Source organism: Bos indicus x Bos taurus, chromosome 24, assembly GCF_003369695.1.
Source record: "Bos indicus x Bos taurus breed Angus x Brahman F1 hybrid chromosome 24, Bos_hybrid_MaternalHap_v2.0, whole genome shotgun sequence".
Lineage (NCBI taxonomy): Eukaryota > Metazoa > Chordata > Mammalia > Artiodactyla > Bovidae > Bos > Bos indicus x Bos taurus.
In genome coordinates, this window is record NC_040099.1 from 30021154 (window position 1) to 30044015 (window position 22862).

A 22862-nucleotide genomic window follows, 5' to 3' on the forward strand; every position below is an offset into this window, starting at 1 on the left:
ATCTAATTGGCTTTATTAAACAATTCAGGAATTGGGCAACATTCCATGTAGCAAGTTGAGAGGAGCTCTGAGGGAGCTGTACAAGATGGAAGGGTTGTTTAGGCAGAAAGAGGAAGGGATAAGGAAGGATCAGATTACAGCATCTTCCTTTGGTGGATGAAAAGGGTCTCTGTGGCTAATTACGTCATCAGTGCTGACCAGAAAATTCCCAACTGACCGGTTAGGATTACATTCCTGGGGGAAATTCAAGCTACAATTAGGTTAAGTCTTAAGTTTCTGCTTGGTGACATGGGCTTAGCATGAGTGAATCCATTTTGGATTTGTTTCTTTTTTACCAGAGGCTAGGAAGTTCTTCAAAACTAGTGCTGTCTTACTCAAAGAAAGACTTAATGGAAATAGAAACCATAAAGCCCAAGGCTTAGAAGAAAGTGGGATTGAGATTCAAATGACTTCATTTTAAATGCTATTTGTCATCACAGATTTCCACTAAGTTTGCTTCCACACCTGGCTTCCCATGGGGCCATTGGGTCAGCGGTTCTTCTGTGTTGTTTATCGTTTGCTGATAGGGAGGGGTGCCCTTTCAGGGTTTCTTCAATTTCAGAGCTGCAAAAACCGGTTCTGAAAATAGTTGGCAGTATCAGTTGGCCAAATATATTTGCTGAAACCCCTTTTGTTTTGAACCAGGGAGGCCCAAGATCAAGAAAGACTTGGGTTAACTTAAGGTTAACACAATCACAGGTTTCTTCTTTTTTTTTTTTCTTGGTACTATATATTTTATTTTTATTTATTTTTTAATATAAATTTATTTATTTTAATTGGAGGCTAATTACTTTACAATATTGTATTGGTTTTGCCATACATCAACATGAATATGCCACAGGTGTACATGTGTTCCCCATCCTGAACCCCTCTCCCACTTCCCTTCCCATACCATCCCTCTGGGTCATCCCAGTGCACCAGCCCCGAGCATCCTGTATCATGCATTGAACCTGGACTGGCTATTCATTTCACATATAATATTATACATGTTTCAAAGCCATTCTCCCAAATCATCCCACCCTCGCCCTTTCCCACAGAGTCCAAAAGACTGTTCTCTATACAGGTTTCTTCTTTTGCAAACTTCTAAGACTCTCATCACTTTCTGGCTTCTTCTCTCTTCTGTTACTGTATTCTCTTGCTGACCATGCGCAAGTGGTCTCAAACCCCCTTCCTGAGTGGTAACAGCCCACACAACCCTCCAGAGTTTTCTCTGTGCTGAGGTTCAGGGGATGGAGGGAAAGAATACTGAATTGCTAGACTTGGAGGCTGAATTCTGGAGCCAAATTCAGTTCTAACTCTAGTGTATTCATCCTGGGAAAGCTCCCTAAACTTACTCTCTTTGTCCTTCTGCTTCTATTCTTTTTAATTATCTTTTGATTTTTATCAAAGTAATGCGTACTTAAAGTATCAAGTGCAATAAAAGTTTTTTGAACTAGCTTCCTTAAATGAGTTCCCTGACTGAGTAACTCTCTCCCTTTCCTAGATATAATCTACTGACTGATGCTTCCAGCCAGCTGGCCACCAGGGTCTCACCTGCTGTCCCCTGAGCCCACCTGTAACTTCTGATCTCACCAGTAAGGGTGAATATGGACCAAGATTAGTTGTATTTGTCCCCATTGTATCTGTTAATATAACTATTTAATTCTAAGTTATATAAAACCAATGACATACAGATACATAAAACAGTTGCTATTTCTATGAAGCTGTTTTGGTAAGACTCAAAGTTGAGTTACTAAAAATAAAATGCTACAGAATCAGGTGTGAAAATAAAATGGTAAAATATTAGGAAAAAACTCAAATCTAAAAGGATTTTGCTTTGTGTCTTTCAGTTCTCAATCCACTTTAATGGGACTGAAACTAGGAAATGTAGATGATGATAATGATGATAGGTGCAGTTTATGTAAAAAAGAAATACATTGTTTTATTCCATAAGCAGAAGTCCAGGTCATGCTCCAAGGGATTCTTCTGGTATTAGATTAGATGAGGTTCACATAAAGTGCTCAGCATAATGTCTAATATTTAACAAGAATTCAGTACAGGTTAGCTGTTATTGTGGTTCAGTTCAGTTCAGTTCAGTCACTCAGTTGTGTCTGACTCTTTGCGACCGCATGAATCGCAACACGCCAGGCTCCCTGTCCATCACCAATTCCTGGAGTTCACCCAAACTCATGTGCATCAAGTTGGTGATGCCATCCAGCCATCTCATCCTCTGTCGTCCCCTTCTCCTCCTGCCCCCAATCCCTCCCAGCATCAGGGTCTTTTCCAATGAGTCAACTCTTCGCATGAGATGGCCAAAGTATTGGAGTTTCAGCTTCAGCATCAGTCCTTCCAATGAACACCCAGGATTGGTCTCCTTTAGGATGGACTGCTTGGATCTCCTTGCAGTCCAAGGGACTCTCAAGAGTCTTCTCCAACACCACAGTTCAAAAACATCAATTCTTCGGTGCTCAGCTTTCTTTACAGTCCAACTCTCACATCCATACATGACTACTGGAAAAACCATAGCCTTGCCTAGATGGACCTTTGTTGGCAAAGTAATGTCTCTGCTTTTTAATATGCTGTCTAGGTTGGTCATAATTTTCCTTCTAAGGAGTAAGCGTCTTTTAATTTCATGGCTGCAGTCACCATCTGCAGTGATTTTGGAGCCCCAAAAAATAAAGTCAGCCACTGTTTCCACTGTTTCCCCATCTATTTCCCATGAAGTGATGGGACCAGATGCCATGATCTTTGTTTTCTGAATATTGAGCTTTAAGCCAACTTTCTGACTGTCCTCTTTCATTTTCATCAAGAGGCTCTTTAGTTCTACACTTTCTGCCATAAAGGTGGTGTCATCTGCATATCTGAGGTTATTGATATTTCTCCCAGCAACCTTGATTCCAGCTTGTGCTTCATTGAGCCCAGCGTTTCTCATGATGTACTCTGCATAGAAGTTAAATAAGCAGGGTGACAATATACAGCCTTGACGTACTCCTTTTCCTATTTGGAACCAGTATGTTGTTCCATCAGTCTGTGATGAGTGAAAGCCAAACTAGAACATCAAAGTATATCCTGCCCAGAAATATAATCTTATTATTAGGCCCCAGGGTCAGGTTTCCTGAGACCCTTGAGAAGTTGGGAGACAATAGTTTCCTGGGGCTTGAAAGAAGGGCATGGAAAATTACTATTCAGTGGCTATAGAGTTTCAGTTATGCAGGATGAAAAAGTTCTAGAGATATGCTCAGCTTACAGTCAACATACCATTCAGTATATTTTAAAATTTACTGAGGATAGATCTAATGTGTTTTTTTCCTACAATTAATAAAAAAAGAAAAAAGAAACTGGCAGATGACCTTGGCATAACCTTTCTAGTTGAGCCATCACAGAGATGGGGAAAGAGGCCACCATGTCCACGTTTTTAAAGGAAATGACTTGATTATCATAAACCTGAGGGCTTAGAGGCAATACCTGATGAGAACCATTTCTCATGCAATCAGTAAACTGCTTAGCAGAATATCATAAGAGATAAAGAAGCAACTGCATTTGACTCTTTGAATAGCCATTTTTTCCACTTCAATTTAATTTCCTTCCCTGGTTACGTGACAGATTACATCAACAATGAGATGTGCCGGATAAAATCAATTTTGAATGAGGGAAGATTTTGAGTCCTAGCCTAAACAATATTGTTATCACCAAGCCACGCAAGTGTGACCTTAATCATGCTATTGTTACATGGGTGAATCAGTAAATAGAGAGTTTCAATCGCATCAAAGTGAGCCGAAGCAGTGGATTACATATCAAGTTCCAACCCTTGAGGATCAGTTGTACCAGAAGACCTATAACTTATTGATGAGCTATACAAATGACTTATAAATGCCTTCATCCAAAATGCAGAAATTACTAAATCAAGTGCACTGCTGATACCTTATCCCAGGAAACTCATGATACTACAACTCAATATATTGTTTATATGTATTTTTTAATCATTCTAAAGATAGAATAGCATATTAAAAACCTTTTTAAATTTTTGTTTACTTTTATATTTTTTCTTTTACATTTTATTAAAGTATAGTTAATCTACAATGTATTAGTTTCAGATGTACAACAAAGTAATTCAGTTTAAATATATATAATATATATATTCCTTTTCAGATTCTTTTCCCTTATAAAGTTATTACTAGAATAGCATTAATTGACATAACTATAAACTGGTATATTTTAGCACAAATGAAATTTGATGAAAGAATAATTATGCAAACAAGCACTGATAGAATCTTTCTTTCAATTTAGGTTAGAGAAACAATATTATATATGAATTACACTGATAGGAAGTTTTTTAAATGGAGCAGAAGAGCAGGACCAGAGAGCTAAGCTTACCATTCTATGTATAAGCTTCATCATTCTTAAGTATTTGTTCAAATTTTATCAACATACTTTGAAAGGAATATTTTTGAAAAACAAGACAGTATGCTATCTACAGTCTGTGAGGTCTCGAAGAGTCAGACACAACTGAAGCAACTTAGCACACATGCACGGACTGTAGCCCCCAGGCGCCTCTGTCCATGGGATTTCCCAGGCAAGAATGCTGGAGTGGGTTGCCATTTCCTCCTCCAGGGGATCTTCCTGACATGGAATCGAACCCATGTCTCCTGCTGCTCTCTTGCATTGACAGCCAGATTCTTTACCACTGTGCCACCTGGGAAGTGGGAAGCCTACGTATTATATGGTTATAATATGTTTTTTTAAAAGAGGAATTGGACCAGTGTAATCTAGAAAGCAAAAAGTCTGAATAGCCATATAATTACCATCTTGCGGTTCCCTCAACTTGTTCTCAGAATGAGTTGAGATTCACTTCTCCCCAGAGATGACTAAACCAGAAGAAATATTCTATATTACATTGAGCAACTTCATCTGGCAGAAAAGGTCGTCCTTCTTGATTATCAGGATGAAAAATTGTTGGCTCAAGGGAACCCTCAAGATTTCTTTCTTAGAGCTCTTCACTATAGAATTAACTTCCAGTATCTCTGGATGATATAAAAATATCCATAGGATCTCATCCCTCAAAAAGCTTTTGTCCTTTTATCCTAGACTTCAGTTCATTTACTCTTTCAAGCTTCACAGCCCAAGTTATCCAAGAGTGGGCCATTGGATATTCCATACCAGAAGATGTACATGGTGTTTCTATCCCAGCTATCAATTTTATGCACAGATCTATCCCATGTACTCAGAAATTTTAAACAGAAACTATAATTGTGTATCAACACCTTGGTAGATTATGGAGTAGAATGCAAAGAATCCAAGGAAATTTTCTTCCTTGAAATGAATTTGTGACAATACCGTTTCTGTTGTTTATGTTCTGGTGTTTTGGCCATGAGGCATGTGGGGATCTTAGGTCCTCAGCCAGGGATCAAACCCTCACCCCTTGCACTGGAAGGCAAAGTCTTAACCACTGGACTGCCAGGGAAATCCCAAGATGAATATTTTCCATCTCCGCCTACCCTAGCAGTCCCAGCTCGATTTCTCTGAGGCAGAAGGTATAGGCACAAAGCTGTCTTTTCTGTGGCAAAGTTTAAAGGTAATGCCAAGTTTCTTAATATGTGATATCAAGCCCGCCACCACTTGAGTAGCCTAGAAACACAGGGATGTCATATTCTATATCATGACCCTCTCCCTTCCCATGATTTTCTTGGCTAGCAATAAAATATCAGAGACTTTGAGGTATGTCAATGTAGAAAGTTTCTTAAAATGTCTTTGCAGGTGATGGTAATATGTGCATTTCCTGTCTCTTCTTTTCTAGGATGGGAACCTGTAAATTACTTGCGATCTACACCCAGAATCAGTGAGTAAACTCTCCATAATGTTTGGGTCTCAGGTAGTTTTAGACAAGCAAAGCAAAAGCGTTAGTCAGTCAATTGTGTCCAACTCTTTGCGACCCTATGAACTGTACCTGACCAGGCTCTTCTGTCCATGGAATTCTCTAGGCAAAAATACTGGAGTGGGTTGCCATTCCCTTCTTCAGGGGATCTTCCCTACCCAGGGATCAAACCCAGGTCTCCCACATTGCAGACAGTTTCTTTACCATCTGGGCCACCAGGGAAGCCCCAAAGCCACAATAACTGAAAACCCTGTAGCGTCACTTTTAAATACCTGTTCTGATGATCCATCACCAGAAAGCACAGCCTAGGTGGCATTTGAGTTTTATAAAGTCTTGGAGGATAGGGGAGAAAAGCAAGCAAACCATGATCCTTGCCCTCAATAAATTTACAGAGGAAATCATAGACTTTGAAGATATATTCCAGTTATATCTAGCTTAATGAATAATTAATATCCACCTTATTTGAAAAAGTTCACATTTTACCTATTTTTATTTTATAACACTTCCCTGGGACATTGGACTATATTCTTTATTTTCCAGAAATGTCTTCCTCTAAGAATTCAGTAAAACCTTCTTCATTCAGGTATTTTGATTATACAGTTTTTGACAGTTTGACCCAGACCAAGATGAAATTTACTTATGAATTGTCAGCATGGAATGGGCTTGATACAAGAAACAGAGAAAACAGCTGTAACCTATTTTAAAAGAATAATTGTTTTCATGGTTTTGGCACATACGGTGGTCTTTAGGCAAAAAGATTCAGCTGTAAAACAAGGATGCATGTCATTTAGTGGCTTTCTCCTTAGACAGGCGTTATTGGCAGATTAGAGTATTGAAAGTAATAAAAGTGCATTGCTTTCAATAAATCTGACTTCTGTAGTTCAGGATCACGTCCCCTTTTTCTTCCCACCTCCCCAAACTCAGTATTCTAGTCTACTGAAATGTACTGTGTGTTATATATGGACATAAATGTTTGTTAGTAGAAGAGGATCAATTCTTATTATCTTATTTTTGAAACTGACAGATATACATTTTAATTTTTTGAATGCCTATCTGTAACATTGATCACCTGGATGACAGTCATGTATTTATTTTTACAAGAAAAATGATGTAGCATTCCCTTTTATTTTCTGTGATTTTATACCAAAGGAATTTTTTTAAAATTTAAAACCGTATTTTCACAAAGCAAGAAAGACAAATTCCCAAGATGATAGTGAAGATTTAGGGGGAGAAAAAAATAACCCCCAAATCATATCATGCCCTCCTTGTGGCATGTTGAAAAGTCAGAGCAGTAACCAAATCACCATTCATTCCTTCATACAACAAACACTTAGCCAAGGGCCGTGCTTATTGCTTCAAGGTGTGTAGAGATTAATAAAACTGTCTTCTTGTCTACACTGTGCTGGCAGCCCGTAAGTTGAAGCAGAGATGGAGACAGTTTTCCCATGTGATAAGTGATGTGTTATCCTTATAAGCAGAGTGTTTAGGGAACACTGAGATGATACCATTAAATTTGACTAAAAAGTTAGGGAAATATTCATAGCAGGTATAACACTGGAGCTCATTCTTTAAACATAAATTCAATGTCTACAAGTAGAGAAAAGGACATTTCAAATCAGTGTGAGCAACATATGGAAATAGAGAATATGTGGATTGCTTAAGAAAAACAGCAGACATGTTTGAGGTGGAGAGCTGAGGAGGTGGGGAACAATATATGGTCTATTGAATGGTATATTGCTAAGATACGCCCTTCCTTAGAGGTTGGAAACACCAGCTGGAGCTCACAGAAAAATTTGAGAGTTGTCTGTAGAAAGCTGAAATGTAGAGAAATGGGAATAGATTAAACTGTGGACAATTGAGAGAACTTTCAAGAATAGGCTTCTCCTTCTTAGAGGAGAGAAGGGGAGATAAATAAATAAATAAACATTTGAAGGTGTATACAAAGAGATTCGAGGGAGTTTATGTCTGAGAGCTTCAGTCTTCTTTCCGTTTTGCTGTTGGATGAGTGTGGAATGCCTATTAGAAAGGCACAAGTTTGAATCCCTGCTCCAGAATCTGTGAGTCATGTAACATGGGCAGATCACATAACCCACGTACATTTCAGTGTTGGCTTCACTTACTGAGCTCTCGTCTATAAAATGAGGATAACAGTACACAGCTTATATGGATTGTTGCGATTATTGAAGACAAGCTTGTACAACATATTCATACAAAGGTGCTCTATACATGAGAGCTGCGAGATGATTGTCATCTGTGAATAGGAGCTTGTCTCCAGGGGGACAGAAAAAACAGAATGAGGAATGAAGATTGGAAAGGGACATGTGCAAGTGTTTCCTTTAATATTTATTTATTTTTGACTGTGCTGGGTCTTCATTGCTACACTTGGGTTTTCTCTAGATTCAGAGAGCAGGGGGTTACTCCTTTGTGGTACGTGGGCTACTCATTGTGGTGGTTTCTCTTGTTTTGCAGCACAGGATCTGGGGTGTGTGGGCTTCAGTAGCTGTGATGCATGGACTCAGTAGTCGAGGTTCTCGGGCTCCAGGGCACAGACTCTGGAGTTGTGGCACATGGGCGGGCTTAGTTGTCCTGAAGCATGTGGGATCTTCCTGGACCAGAGATCAAACCAGTGTCCCCTCCTTTGCAAGGTGGATTCTCAACCACGGGACCACCAGGGAAGCCCTGTGAAAGTGGTTTTTAAGCAGCATTAAGAACCCTTTATGAAAGCATGATTTTGCAAGTACAGTCATATTTATGTGTCCCAGAGCAGCCAATAGGGATGTTTCAATGGCCTGAGTCGGGGAAGGTCAAAGCAAGCACTGTGTCATTGAGAGAACAATTGAGAACGTTGATGAGTTCCAGTCTGAGAAGCGTGGAGACTGATATTCCAGGACCTGTTCTCCAGCCTCTACCCTGAGTTGGCAGAAGACTGTGTTTTCTAAGGGTCAGCTGCCTGTGAGCCTATGGCTCTGGTCATTATCAAGGAAGAGAGCTGAGTTCCAAAGAGGCCAAGGTTGTCTACTGTCCTACCAGCTAAGCTCCAGACATAGTTGTCTGCTCAGAGACCCGCCAGACCCTTGCCCGCCTCTCCTACCCTCTCACTGACCACCCTTGGCTCACAGTCCCTACCCCAGCCTCTCTTCCACTTGAGTTTTCATTTTTCCCTAGCACACGAGACAGTGAGAAACATTTCTATCTCCCCTGGAATAGAACAGTGGCATTTGAACCAAGTAAAAAAGAGCCCATCTGCGTGTTTCTTGTCCCTCAGGTCATCAGCACCCCTTCTAGACCTTAGAACAGGATTCACTGGGTACAGCAGGCAGGGCCACACTTCCTCTCCCATACCTGGAAGTTGGTTATCCTACCAGCCAAGAGGATGATGTCTGGTGTCCTCTTAAATTCTTAGTTAGCACTGGGGACCCCAAGAAAGAATTACCAAGATCTACCTTGACAGTTAACTTCCCTCGGAGAGAGATTTGAACGGCTGGAGAATGTCCTTCATATGCCAAATGGAAGTAATAAAGAAACTATAGGCTGTACCTCACTCATTATGGACTACTATTTTAATTAATGGGAGCTACACTCCTCCATGGGGAATTTGGTTGCTTCATGCAGTGAGTGAATATATTCAAGAAGAATATACTAATTCAAGGTGCTAGTATGTGTAAAATAGATAACTAGTGGGAACCTGTTGTATAATACAGGGAGCTCTGCTTGGTGCTCTGTGATGACCTAGAGGGATGGGATGGAGTGGAGAAGGGGGGGAGAGGTCCAGCACAGAGGGGATATATGTATGTGTGCTTCCTTGCTAAGTCACTTCAGTCATGTCCGGCTCTTTGTGACCCCATGGACTATAGCCCGCCAGGCTCCTCTGTCCCTGGATTTCCCAGGCAAGAATACCGGAGTGGGTTGCAAATGCCCTTCTCCAGGGGATCTTTCCTACCCAGGGATCAAACACGCATCTCTTATGTCTCCTGAATTCTCAGACAGGTTCTTTGCCACTAGTGCCACCTGGGAAGCACTATATCCCAGGCTATATGTATACATATAGCTGAATCACTTCATTGCATGGAAGAAACTAACATAACATCGTAAAACAAACTGTATCCCAATTACATATATATATACATGTATATATATATATGCATGTGTGTATATAAATAAATATATATAACAGATTGGTTCCAAATCAGGAAAGGAGTATGTCAAGGCTGTATATTGTCACTCTGCTTATTTAACCTATGTACTGAATACATCATGCAAAATACTGGGCTGGATGAAGCATAAGCTGGAATCAAGATTGCCGGGAGAAATATCAGTAACCTTAGATATATAGATGACACCACTCTTATGGCAGAAAGTTAAGAAGACCTAAAGAGCCTCTTGATGAAAGTGAAAGAAGAGAGTGAAAAAGTTGGCTTAAAGCTCAGCATTCAGAAAACTAAGATCATGGCATCTGGTCCCATCACTTCACGGCAAATAGATGGGGAAACAGTGGAAACAGTGATGGACTTTATTTTTCTGGGCTCCAAAATCACTGCAGATGGTGACTGCAGCCATGAAATAAAAAGACGTTTACTCCTTGGAAGAAAAGCTATGACCAACCTAGAGTGCATATTAAAAAGCAGAGACATTACTCTGCCAACAAAAGTCCATCTAGTCAAAGCTACGGTTTTTCCAGTATGGATGTGAGAGTTGGACTATAAAGAAAGCCGAGCACCAAAGAATTGATGCTTTGGAACTGTGAGAAGTTCTTGATAGTCCCTTGGACTGCAAGGAGATGAAACCAGTCAGTTCTAAAGGAAATCAGTCCTGAATATTCATTGGAAGGACTGATGCTGAAGCTGAAACTGGAGTTTCAGTACTTTGAAACTCCAGTTGGTGATGGACAGGGAAGCCTGAGGTGCTGCAGTCCATGGGGTCGCAAAGAATCAGACACAACTGAGCAACTGAACTGAACTGAACTGATGTATATATATAAGCACCTTCAGTTCAGTTCAGTTCAGTCGCTCAGTCATGTCTGACTCTTTGCAACCCCATGAATTGCAGCACCCCAAGCCTCCCTGTCCATCACCAACTCCCGGAGCTCACCCAAACTCACGTCCATAGAGTCGGTGATGCCATCCAGCCATCTCATCCTCTGTCATCCCCTTCTCCTCCTGCCCCCAATCCCTCCCAGCATCAGAGTCTTTTCCAATGAGTCAACTCTTTGCATGAGGTGGCCAAAGTACTGGAGTTTCAGCTTTAGCATCATTCCTTCCAAAGAACACCCAGGGCTGATCTCCTTCAGAATGGCCTGGTTGGATCTCCTTGCAGTCCAAGGGACTCTCAAGAGTCTTCTCCAACACCACAGTTTAAAAGCATCAATTCTTCGGCGCTCAGCCTTCTTCACAGTCCAACTCTCACATCCATACATGACCACAGGAAAAACCATAGCCTTCACTAGATGGACCTTTGTTGACAAAGTAATGTCTCTGCTTTTGAATATGCTATCTAGGTTGGTCATAACTTTCCTTCCAAGGAGTAAGCGTCTTTTAATTTCATGGCTGCAGTCACCATCTGCAGTGATTTTGGAGCCCAAAAAAATAGTCTGACACTGTTTCCACTGTTTCCCCATCTATTTCCCATGAAGCGATGGGACCGGATGCCATGATCTTCATTTTCTGAATGTTGAGCTTTAAGCCAACTTTTTCACTCTCCTCTTTCACTTTCATCAAGAGGCTTTTTAGTTCCTCTTCACTTTCTGCCATAAGGGTGGTGTCATGTGCATATCTGAGGTTATTGATATTTCTCCCGGCAATCTTGATTCCAGCTTGTGCTTCTTCCAGCCCAGCGTTTCTCATGAATAATAATTGAAACATTAGGAAAACCCTGTCAAATTCAGACAAAACTCTACATTTCTGTGAAAATACAGCTGCTGAGACTCTTTAGAGTGTGGGTAACCTCAAAGCTCTTTCTTCTCGCTCAGACTTGGTTCCCAAAGCCCACCCTCCTGTGACTGCCAACAGGGAGTCACCTAGAATTCACTTCGAAGTACTTTGCTTCCTATACGTTCCTTCCAGTCAGTTGCAGTCACCTATGGATAGATAGATGGTTCTAGATCACATAACATCCTCACTCCCCCCTCACAGCCCTTCCCTACGGGGCAAGAGCCATGCTGAAGTGTAGCCCATCTCTACCTCCTCGAGAGTAGGAAGCCCCATACAACTCTTCTGATTGGATTTCAGGCTGGGATTTTCCCACTTGACACAAACACACATCAGCCCTTTCTGGAATATGCTTTAATCACCTGGTGCCATGTCAACCAGACCAATGTGCCCTCTACAACTGCCAAGTATTCCTTCCTGGTTTATATGCAAGCAGATCTGCTAGAGCGAGCAACTCACCTTTCATTTTAAACAAACACAACAGAATACCAGTTATAAGATGAGCAAATCACAGGGAATACAGTCAGTAACATTATAATAATCTTATATGGTGCTCAATTTATAAGAATTTGTATTACCGTATTGTACACCTGAAACTAATACTGTAAGTCAACTATATAGCGATGAAAAATTAAATTAAAATTTTAAACACATACACAGGCATCTCTATTTTTTATGTCTTTTGCTCTAACTACATCTTGCTTCTGTTTCTTCCTCTAGCCAGCATGTCTCCCATTTCTGGGTTCTTTGTTTATTTTTCCCTTTATATTTCATCTCTACACTTGATACATCTCACAGGTTTTAGTAACTCTTGGGAGACAGTCTTTTGTTTTATGTCCAACTTGGAAGAACTCAAAACTCAGGTCCATTCAGTGGCAAGCTCAAAATTAGGACTGTGTGTGCCACAGCTCTTCATTTCTATGTTTGCTTGGTTGTTTGCTTCGTTGTTCTTCAAAACTCCTTTGCTGCGTAATGAAATGCTAGTTCAGTGTGGAGCAACCCCATGACTCTTTGCCAGCAAGAATATGGTTCAGATTGTAGCATCACAGATTTAGGGGTCTGGAGAAAATGTTCAAGGCAGAGTCTAAACTTGAATCTTCTTACTCTGAACCCTCTACTTCCTTGGACTTCCATTTATAGAAACTGGAGGAGAAAAAAGTGATTTCCTTCTATTTCATGAGTGGGAGTAGTAATTCCAAATCCTTTCTTAGGGACGTTGAACTGAGAAGTGTTCCTTGGATTTTCATAAGGAGAATCTCTGGGCAGGGTTTATGTCCCAGGCAGAGGGTACCCACCTTCATGGGTGATGCCCTTTCCATGCTGCTAGCGTTCCCTCTTGCTGAGGTCCAGCCCTGGCTCCTCTCCTAGGACAGAGGGCTGCCCTTGTGGAAGGGCTGCAGTGAAGTGCGACTTTAAAGGAAGAGTTGCTCCTGGTGCCCCTGCAGGTGCCCATGTAGAGTCAGCGCACACATCTGCTCACGTTCTAGAGCTGCATTCTGTTGGTGCATTCTCCTACACAGTTCCGGAAGGGACTCCTGCTTCTGTTTACCCACCGTTCTCGGGTTCACCTGACTCCCAGAGAGGAAGGCACAGCTCGGATGCATGAGCACTGCAGAATGTAGAGATACGGCTTTCCTACAAGTGGGAATCCATCCCCAACCCTGGGCATGGCTCAGGGCCTTTTTCAGGGCACATAATGCTGTGTCCTCTGTGCTCAGCTTCTCTGGGGAACCAGGAGAATTGAGAAGGTGCCATGATATGAGAGGGGCTTCCCTGGTGGCTCAGATGGTAAAGAATCTGCCTGCAATGCAGGAGACCCAGGTTCGATCCCTGAGTTGGAAAGATCACCCTAGAGAAGGGAATGGCTACCCACTCCAGTATTCTTGCCTGGAGAATTCCATGGAGAGAAGAGCCTGGTCAGGTACAGTCCATGGGCTCGCAGAGAGTCAGAGATGACTGAGCAACTGACACACCACACATGATGTTAGAATCAAGGCCAGGGTTACTATGCAGGTTAGAGTGTAAAGGGGGCAGTTACCCATATTGTAAGTGTCCCTACCAAGCCCTTCACTTGCATGTGCCTTGGGGGACATGCTTGCCATTGTCAGCCAGAACATTCTTTTCTGTAAATCCAGGATTACCGAACCTGACAGGAAGGGATAGTTAGAGACTTTTCTACAGGCTTCCTCAGCTTAGCTGAGCATTAAGCCTTACAAATCTTATAAGAATTGATGAGCACAGTGATATATATAAAAAATGCAACATAAACCTTCAGATTCATGGCGTAACCATCTCAACTGAAAAGCCTTTATGCTTCAGGATTTTAAAAAATTACCCTTTGCCAGCCTTGCCTATGCTCAGACAGACTCCAGTATTCGAACAGCTTGCAAATTCTACACAAATGGATGCTGCTTTGTCCACATCCATCAGAAGAGTGGCATTCTTGGGGGTCTTTTTCTCTTGTGGGAGAAGGGGGTGGACAGACATTATTATTCTCATATGGGAATGATTAACCAAGGAAAAGTGGCAGCCCACAGTTAATTTAGCTGTTCTTTTAAATGTTTTTTCTGGTACCTGAATTTCATGAACATATTCTTTTAATAAGCTGATCTGTTTTTCCCCTTCTCATTGAGGTGCAAAGTAATCTAGAGGGTCAAGGTTTCCAATCTTTTTCTCTTGCATTAAAATGATCTGTCATTTCCATTGTGGCTACACCCAAAAGTCAATTTTTGGTCTCTTTAAAGTGCCCTATAGAATAATTCAGTGGTGAGAGGATGAAATTGTTCTCAAAGTGTAACTGCTCCCCTTGCTGGTATATTGTAGCAATGACATTCACCTTTAAAAATGTAATCCTGGTTCAGAGCAAGGGTTTTTGTTTGTTTGGGAGGTGGGGTTTTTTTTTTCTCTTGGTACTTCTCTATGTTTTTGAACTTCACAACAAATTGAGGCTTAATCTAATGAAACTGGATAAGTTACTATAGTCATCATACATTATAAACCAGTTATGTAAAATTCAATAAAATAAGAATTTTCTTAATATTTCTCATGCCTGGAAAATAAGCAAATACTCTGAATGATGTTTAGTGTTAATGTTGTTTTAAATAAAAGAATCTTTTAATTTTTTAGTACAATTTATATACAATAAAATACACAGGTAATTGTCTGACTCAGTGAGTTTTGATAGTTGTAAACAGGCTTCCCTGATAGCTCAGTTGGTAAAGAATCAGCCTGCAATGTAGGAAACCCCTATTTGATTCCTGGGTCTGGAAGATCTGCTAGAGAAGGGATAGGCTACCACTCCAGTATTCTTGCTGTGTGCTCAGTCATGTCCAACTCTTTGCAACTCCACAGACTGTAGCCCACCAGGCTCCTTGGTCCATGGGATTCTCCAGGCAAGAATACTGGAGTGGGTTGCCATTTCCTTTCCAGGGGATCTTCCCGACCCAGGGATCGAAATGCGTCTCTTATGTCTCTTGCACTGGCCAGAAGATTCTTTACCACGGCGCCACCACCAGAGAAGCCCAATTTAATTCACAGCAGAGGTAGAATTAGTAAGAATGTATTAAATACCTAAAGGCAGATCACTGAACTTGGGCCTCTCTGAGATCTGATGTTGGATAAACGGGAGTCATGTTACTGAAGAAGGACAAGAAGTCAGATTGGGAGATTGATGGAGGGATATGGGGTGACGACAAAACATTGTCTGTGAAAGTGAGTCGCAGGCAGTTAGAATAGCAGGGGACCAGCGGGCCAGGGGGCAGACTCAGGGGTCCAGGCTGGGGACCTACTGCACACGTGGGCAAGGAGGGAGCTGAGACCCCAGGAGAGGTCTCTGGGGCAGAAGCCAAGCTGAAAAGAAGTGAGAAGACTGACAGCCCAGTGAAGAAGGGATTTCTAAAGCACAGGAGACCTGGACCCAGAACCAGCTAAACTAGCCAGAGAGCACGGTTAATGCTTTTTAGTGTCCTAAGAAATCTTTGTTTACCTTAAGGTTGTGAACATAGTCTGCTCTTACTCAAAAAGTGATGATAGCAACTTTAAACATTGAGAATAATAATAAGGACATTTTGTAGGCAAACAAAGAGGCATGTTTATAATAACTGAAACACAGGGCTATCTCTGTACTTTTATAAATTTATGACTACTTGTTAATTTTCAAGTATCTCCTTGATGTATCCTCTTTTTCTCTAACAAACAGAAAGTAAGTCTTGGTGTTTTGAGAATTGTTAGAAATGAAGGACTAGGAAAGAAATCTCAATGTGAGGTTTGAATGTCCTGTGTATGATAATGACTTTAGATAATGATCTTTAGAGTACAAGTGATTTTATAGCATTATTCACTGTCCTTGAGCAATGACTTTAACTCCAAGGAGCCCAACCATGCTATTCCTATTCTTTATCCTTATCTCTGGAGAAGAAGGATGATAGCAAATTATCAGACTTTCCAAATAATATCATTTATCTATACATTGATTAAAATACACAAAATTTGTAATATTTTAAATACATGCAATATATTATGAAAAAGATACAAATTTAAACAGGAAGCTCTGGTAGCTCAGTGGTAAAGAATCTACCTGCCAATGCAAGAGATAAGGGTTTGATCCTTAGGTTAGGAAGATTCCCCTGAAGAAGAAAATGGCAACCCACTCCAGGAGTCTTGCCTGGGAAATCCCATGGATGGATAACCCTGGTGGGCTATAGCCATGGGGTCATGAAGAGATGGGACTGAGCAACTAACACACACACACACACACACACGTACACGTGCTAGATGTTGGATACGCTGTGGTGAATAAGCAGACCAGGTACCCACCTCTTGGTGCTTCTTACCTGAATGAGAAGAGTCAAGTAAACAGGTATTGTTTAAAATTTTTGTTAGATGCTCTGCAGATATTACAGGGCACCACCAATAAAAGTAACAGGGGGAACCACCTGTAGGGAGGCCTTCCTGAGCAGGTGACATCTAACCAGAGACTTGGTTGACAGGGATCCAGCCACGTGGGGAAGAACAGTCTTACGAGCCAAGCCACTCAGGTGACAGCCTTAGGCAGGTAAGAGCCATGTAATCCAGGCTAGGGTAGGGGCAGTGAGCAGAAGAGAGAGACAGGGTAAGACCAGCAGCAAGGTCATGGAAAGGCTTCTTTTGACTACGGTCAGGAGTTAAGTTGACAAAGACTGTTCTACCTTACAGCTGAAGCCCACGTTCCTCACAAAAGGAACATGGGGTATTCATAGCTAGAATAAGGGATTATTAATTATATTACTGTTGTTTGGAGTCTCTGAAGAGTCTCAACTTATATTGATAAGTGATGACTGATGGCATGTGGCCTGGGATAAGGGGATCACTCACTGGTGTCTGTTGAACAGAATTCTCAGGACAGGAGGTCCATAGACACATGGAGCAGAGAGGGACATGCTGACCAAGGGGATTTAAACTTAGAACCCACATCAGGGCCATGAGGTGCCTTGCACAGACATAGTGAAGAAGTAGGGAGAAGGTCAGGGTCCCAGCATTAGGGTGAGGCAAAGTCAGGAATTAATGTCCAGAAGTTAGGATGAGACCATGTGTGGGACACCACATTTCCCATACACCAGCCAGGTATAGATCATTCTCAAGCAGGTAATGTGGATTGAACAGCAAGAAACCAGAAGCAGGAAATTCCACTAAATGAAGTTTCAAAAAATTTGTGTACATTGTGCTGAGTCGTAAAGGAAAGGAAGACAGGAATCCAAGAATTGTTGTGCAGAGACCTCTCTCCATTGTCAGGTTTGCTGTGGGGTAGCGGAGCTCCTATGTGACTCTCTCCGCCATTTGAAGTTATTTCCTGCCTCTGGGAAGTGTAGATAAAATATGATTTGCCAGCATGTACCTTTCCCAATAGAGTCTTCTAGAGAGGCAGGGCTGCAGCTGGAAGCTACAACGTGGCTGTAGGCAGGCAGATGAATGATCTGGTTGCAGGGTCAAGGCCAGCATCCTCTCCCTGCCTCTGTGCCCTGACCTGGTCCAGCAGAGTCCCCCTCTCCTCTTCTCTGATAAGCGTCCCCCTTACCCTCTCCCATGGGTGCATGCACGCTCCCTACACTGACATGCACACAACTCCTTCTCTGGTGATTGTTTAAACTTGGAAGAATATAAGATAATGTTTCCTCATATTGAGGAGACCGGAACCCTCAGAAAGAAAGGTGTCAGAATGACTAAACATGGGGTGTTTGTGGAGGGTCGACTGTACTATGCTGTTTTATATAACAGATTTGGGCATTCTCAGACTTTAGTATCTATTTCAGGGCCCCTATTCCATAGGGATGCTGAAACCAGTTCCCTCCTGTGTACCAAGGAACAACTGTACCAGGGTTATGAGCTTGCAAAAAAGCCTGAATGTAACAGTTACAAAAATGTTTTAGCAGGAAAGTCAAGGAATTTTAACACCTTTTTTGTTGTTGTTGAGCTTTAGTTGTAAGGGCTTCCCTGGTGGCTCAAATGGTAAAGAATCTCCCTGCAATACAGGAGACCTGGATTTGATCCCTGGGTTGGGAAGATCCCTTGGAGAAGCGAATGGCTACCCACTCCAGTATTCTTGCATGGAGAACCCTTTGGACAGAGGAGCCTGGCTGCAGTCTATGGGGTCACAAAGAGTGGTTCACAATTGAGCAACTAACACTTTCACTTTCACTTCAGTATCTGCAAATGACAATAAATAAAACTGAGTTTGAGAGAGAAGCTCAGATGGAAATAAATATTCCGGAACAGTTAACTTCAGAGATGGGAGACAAAAGACTTCACATAGAGATAAACAACCAAAGGATGAAGGAAAGAGTCCTTGGTGACATGCACAGTGGGGGCTGATAAAGCAATAAACCAAAAGATGAAAAAAAGAGAGATACTAAAAGAACGGTGAAAACTGGAAAAGCAAATAGGAAGAGTATGGCAGAAATAAAGATTTAAAACAGGAGAAGATCCCCTCTGGTCTTCATAATATGTGTGCAGAAAATAGTTTTCAATCACTGTTCAGTATAGTTTTTTTTTTTTATTTTTATTTAGGAAATGAGCTGTATTTCTTACATTAATACTCTAGTTCTTGATTCACTGCTCTTGAAATCCAGAAGTGAATCTATAGATAAGCTCAGTTGTTTCATAACAATTGTTTGAGGGCTGTTTTACAACACTAAATATATTTTTGTTGAGTTGGTTGCAAAATGGTTAATTTCAACAGATCTGTGATTCTTTGAAAGGTTTTCCATTCACTGTATTAGATATTTTTTCATACCTCCTAGGGCTAAATTTGGCTGGTTGATATTGCTGTGGAATTGGAATATGGGAACATAGACCTAATTTCCTCATTTGACTTTTAAATTAGTTTTGTGTGTGTTAACTAAAATTGAAAGTGTTTCAATTATGAATAATGCCAAGATGAATGGGTACACTCCATTGACTTTAATGAAGTGTACATGTTCTTGCATATTTGTGAATGATGGCATGGTAGCACAGTTCTTGAATCTTAGTATTTAATATTTGCTGCACTTACATATTTCATTTATGATACTGCTTACTGCAGTCACAGCTTTTTACTTTTATGAACACACTTGAACTTAAAATTTTTGTTTCATCAACTTTTCCAAGGGATTGATATTACCAAGGGTGTGCTTTTTTACATAAAAGCAAAAGTTGACAACCAATTTGATAAATTTGAATTAGCTAACATTTGCTCCATGACTGTTATTTGAAGGCTCTGTGCCAAGAGATTAACTTTCAAAGAATAAATGTGTCATTTAGATAATTGAAACTTTAAAGTGAAAGTTTTAGTCTTTAGTGATCATAACAAAATGTGTATAAGTTAAATATCAGACAACACTTGCTGGTAATATATTCAAATGAGAGGAGCAACTAGAGAAATTCAGAATAATGATGTCAGTTGCATAGTACTGTAAGGATGATTACTAATTTTTTAAACCAAACTCTTTCTTGAGTTAAATCTTTAGTGGCTGTTGGAAGAGTGAAATAGTCTCAGATACTTACAAATATATTTAAATTTCATGTCTTATATCCAGGGCTTCAAGCTCAAGCTGTGGTTTTCTTGTCTGAATACTTTGCTAATTTTTTCATGCCAAACAAGAAATCAAATTATAAAAGTATATTTAAGTTAACAACTGTTCATACAATATTAGAAGGATAAACAGCTTAATAATTTATGAATGTATTAACATTGTGTGTTAAAGAGCTTTGAGATGAACAGTGGTTTCAGCATATGTAACATGTACTGAAAATTAGCTATTGCACAGACTTGGCAAGTGTTCCTGGTAGCTCAGCTGATAAAGAATCCGCCTGCAATGCAGGAGACCCCAGTTCAATTCCTGGGTTAGGAAGATCCACTGGAGTAGGATAGGCTACCGACTCCAATATTCTTGGGCTTCCCTAGTGGCTCAGCTGGTAAAGAATCCACCTGCAATGCAGGAGACCTGGGTTCGATCCCTGTGCTGGGAAGATCCCCTGGAGAAGGGACTGGCTACCCACTCCAATATTCTGACTTGGAGAATTCCATGGACTGTATAGTCTATGGGGTCACAGAGAGTCAGACACGACTGAGTGACTTTCACTTCACTTCACATGCTGCACATATTCATGGAATGAGAAATTATGAACACCATTTCACTTGCTGTTATTGGATACATCACATGTGTCATATAAGCCTTTACTAGTCGAATCATACAGTCCATTATTTCATAAACAGTGTTTAAATGACCTTTCCCAAGATGATACAATAAGTAAAAGAATTTGATCTACAGCTAAGACTCCCCTATCCTAGCCTTGATGGAGGAGTACTACAGGGGTAACATCTATACTACAGGACTAGCCTAACATTTTGCACACTGGAGTTTCCATGGGCATGTGGTCTAATTTAATTTCAAGTTTCGTAGTCTATAATTCTTTGACAAACAGCCACAGGCTACAATTCCCTGCCTTTCCCATATCAGATGCTTGGAAACCACCTGTTTCTCGATTAATTGGTGACCTTGAACAAGGACATGTAGGTAAAAGATGGGTACTGCTTAGTTCTATTTCATTTTTCCCACCATCAACCTTCCTCCTTTGGCGTTGAGACTGATGCTGTCTCCTGTTCCCTCCCTTGGGCGTTACAAGCCTTTGGACTCTAGAATCTGATAGAACAGGGCTCAAGCTCCAGTCCATTGTAGGACCTCAGGCAGGTTGTTTGACCTCTCCAAACCTCATTTTCTCTATAAAATAATGGTGTGTAAAGAGTTGTGGGTGGTTAATTTTGGAGCAGGGGGACAAAGTATTTTGTTTTGTTTCATGGATGTTTTGACCATTCTAATTTCTTGTAGGGAAGTATTTAAAGATACACGTGTAAAACATGTTTCTAAGAATGCTACTTGGGCACCCGACTGAGAACAGTGTTATTTCAGTGAATGATGTGCTGTAGAAGAGGAATTACCTTTCCTGTCTTCAGCCTACAGATAGTAGGTGCGGATTTAGAATAAAACTTGTGGCTGTGGGACCCCAAACCCCACCCTCCTCCCATTCCACGTGCCCTGAGTTTGTGCCTGCAGAACATAAGGAAACGTCTCTCTTAAATGACACTTACAATTACTGAAAGTCAAGTCCCATTCATACATGGTCAATAACTACTTTAGTCAAGTGCACAAGGAGAAAGGGATGTCTTTCTTCATATGCCACTAAAACAATACTAGCCTGGAAGAGGACAGATAAAATGAGAAAAACATTATAGACCATGAAAGGTGACATCACTTAAATCCCTGGGCTAAAAGCCAAGGATACTAGGTCCTGCTTTCAGCTGTCAACTATCATTTTGTGATGATGGATAAATTTACTTCATGTGAAAAGAAAAAAGTATATTTGGGCATGTTATAAATAAAATTAATTATCAAATATGATATAATTATGTTTAAATAAAGAAACAAGCAAATATAGAAATATCTGCAACATCTAAGACATATAAGCCTGCACAGAAATCTGAGGTTAAAGGGTGATATAAATGAAAACAATAAAAGTATTACCTTGTTACTTCTCTGACTTAATTTAGAACCTATACTTTCGGATTTCACCTTGAAGGCTTCTGATCTAAATATGTATTTCTGAGGCAACCCAAAGTAAGTTACCATGGATTTGATTCTACCAAAGGCAAAAAGAAAGGAAAAGGAAAACATAAAAGAGATGAGAAAACACTTTTTCACAATTCAATAACGTGAAAAAACTTCAGAAGTTGCTTTCGGAAGATACGTATCTAAAAGTATTTGATGGTACCCTTTTCAACAGAGCCACGGAATAATAACAGCTTATTTTACTTAATTTAATTTTCCACTCCATTACTCCCCAAAGTACAGGACCAAGTGAAAGAATCCCCTCACAGATTGCATGCCACATGTCAGAATTTATTACCATACTCACTGGCATTATTTCACCCATTTTTCTGTAATATTTCCATTCTAAACTGAAGGAAGGGAAATAATATTAAAACCTAGATCTTAGTGTGATGGTGACTTGGAAACCTCCATTGATCCAAAGATCATTTTGCTACTGAAGGATCCTGAACAGCAAATTCAAATTACCTAGTGTTCATTAAGCAATAATGCATGCAGAGTACCACGCTAGAGTCTGTGGGCAAAGAAAAAGATGAACCCATCTCAGAAGGGTTTATGTGAACTAACATCCTAGGTTTCAGATCTGTACCCTGTTCACAGATGACCAAGGTCATCAGTTCCAGGAATGGCCTCTTGGGGCTCCAAGTTAAACCATTGTAAGTTTCTCATCCGTAACATGGAGTGCAATCCAAGCCAGAGAGGAGATAAAATGGTCTCTAAGATCCTTTTCAACACACACATGCAAGTTGCAGGAGAATGCTGAACCAACAGGGGGTCCTTTCTTCACCTGATATTTAGAGCAAAAACCTACCTCAAATGTAGGAGCATACTTCTGTGTGACAGAGAGGAGCACAGAAAGAGAGGGAGAGAGTGCTTACAAGTGATTCCCTGGGTCTCCAATTTAGAGTTTCAGTATTTTTGACAAAGTGA

The 22862-nt window shown here is 40.7% G+C and overlaps 1 protein-coding gene across 5 annotated transcripts in view; it reads left to right on the top strand.

Annotated features, from left to right (window-relative positions):
- CHST9 (carbohydrate sulfotransferase 9) overlaps window positions 1–22862 on the top strand; it is a 279495-nt gene that overhangs the window by 159350 nt on the left and 97283 nt on the right. For 2 of the 5 annotated variants that reach the window (XM_027525927.1, XM_027525928.1), the window contains one exon: window positions 5813–5854. In XM_027525927.1, coding sequence (XP_027381728.1) covers window positions 5813–5854 — 42 coding nt within the window. Of the gene's footprint in view, window positions 1–1530; window positions 1620–5812; window positions 5855–22862 lie in introns of those variants that run through there. The other 3 variants (XM_027525930.1, XM_027525933.1, XM_027525931.1) reach the window with 3 other exon arrangements.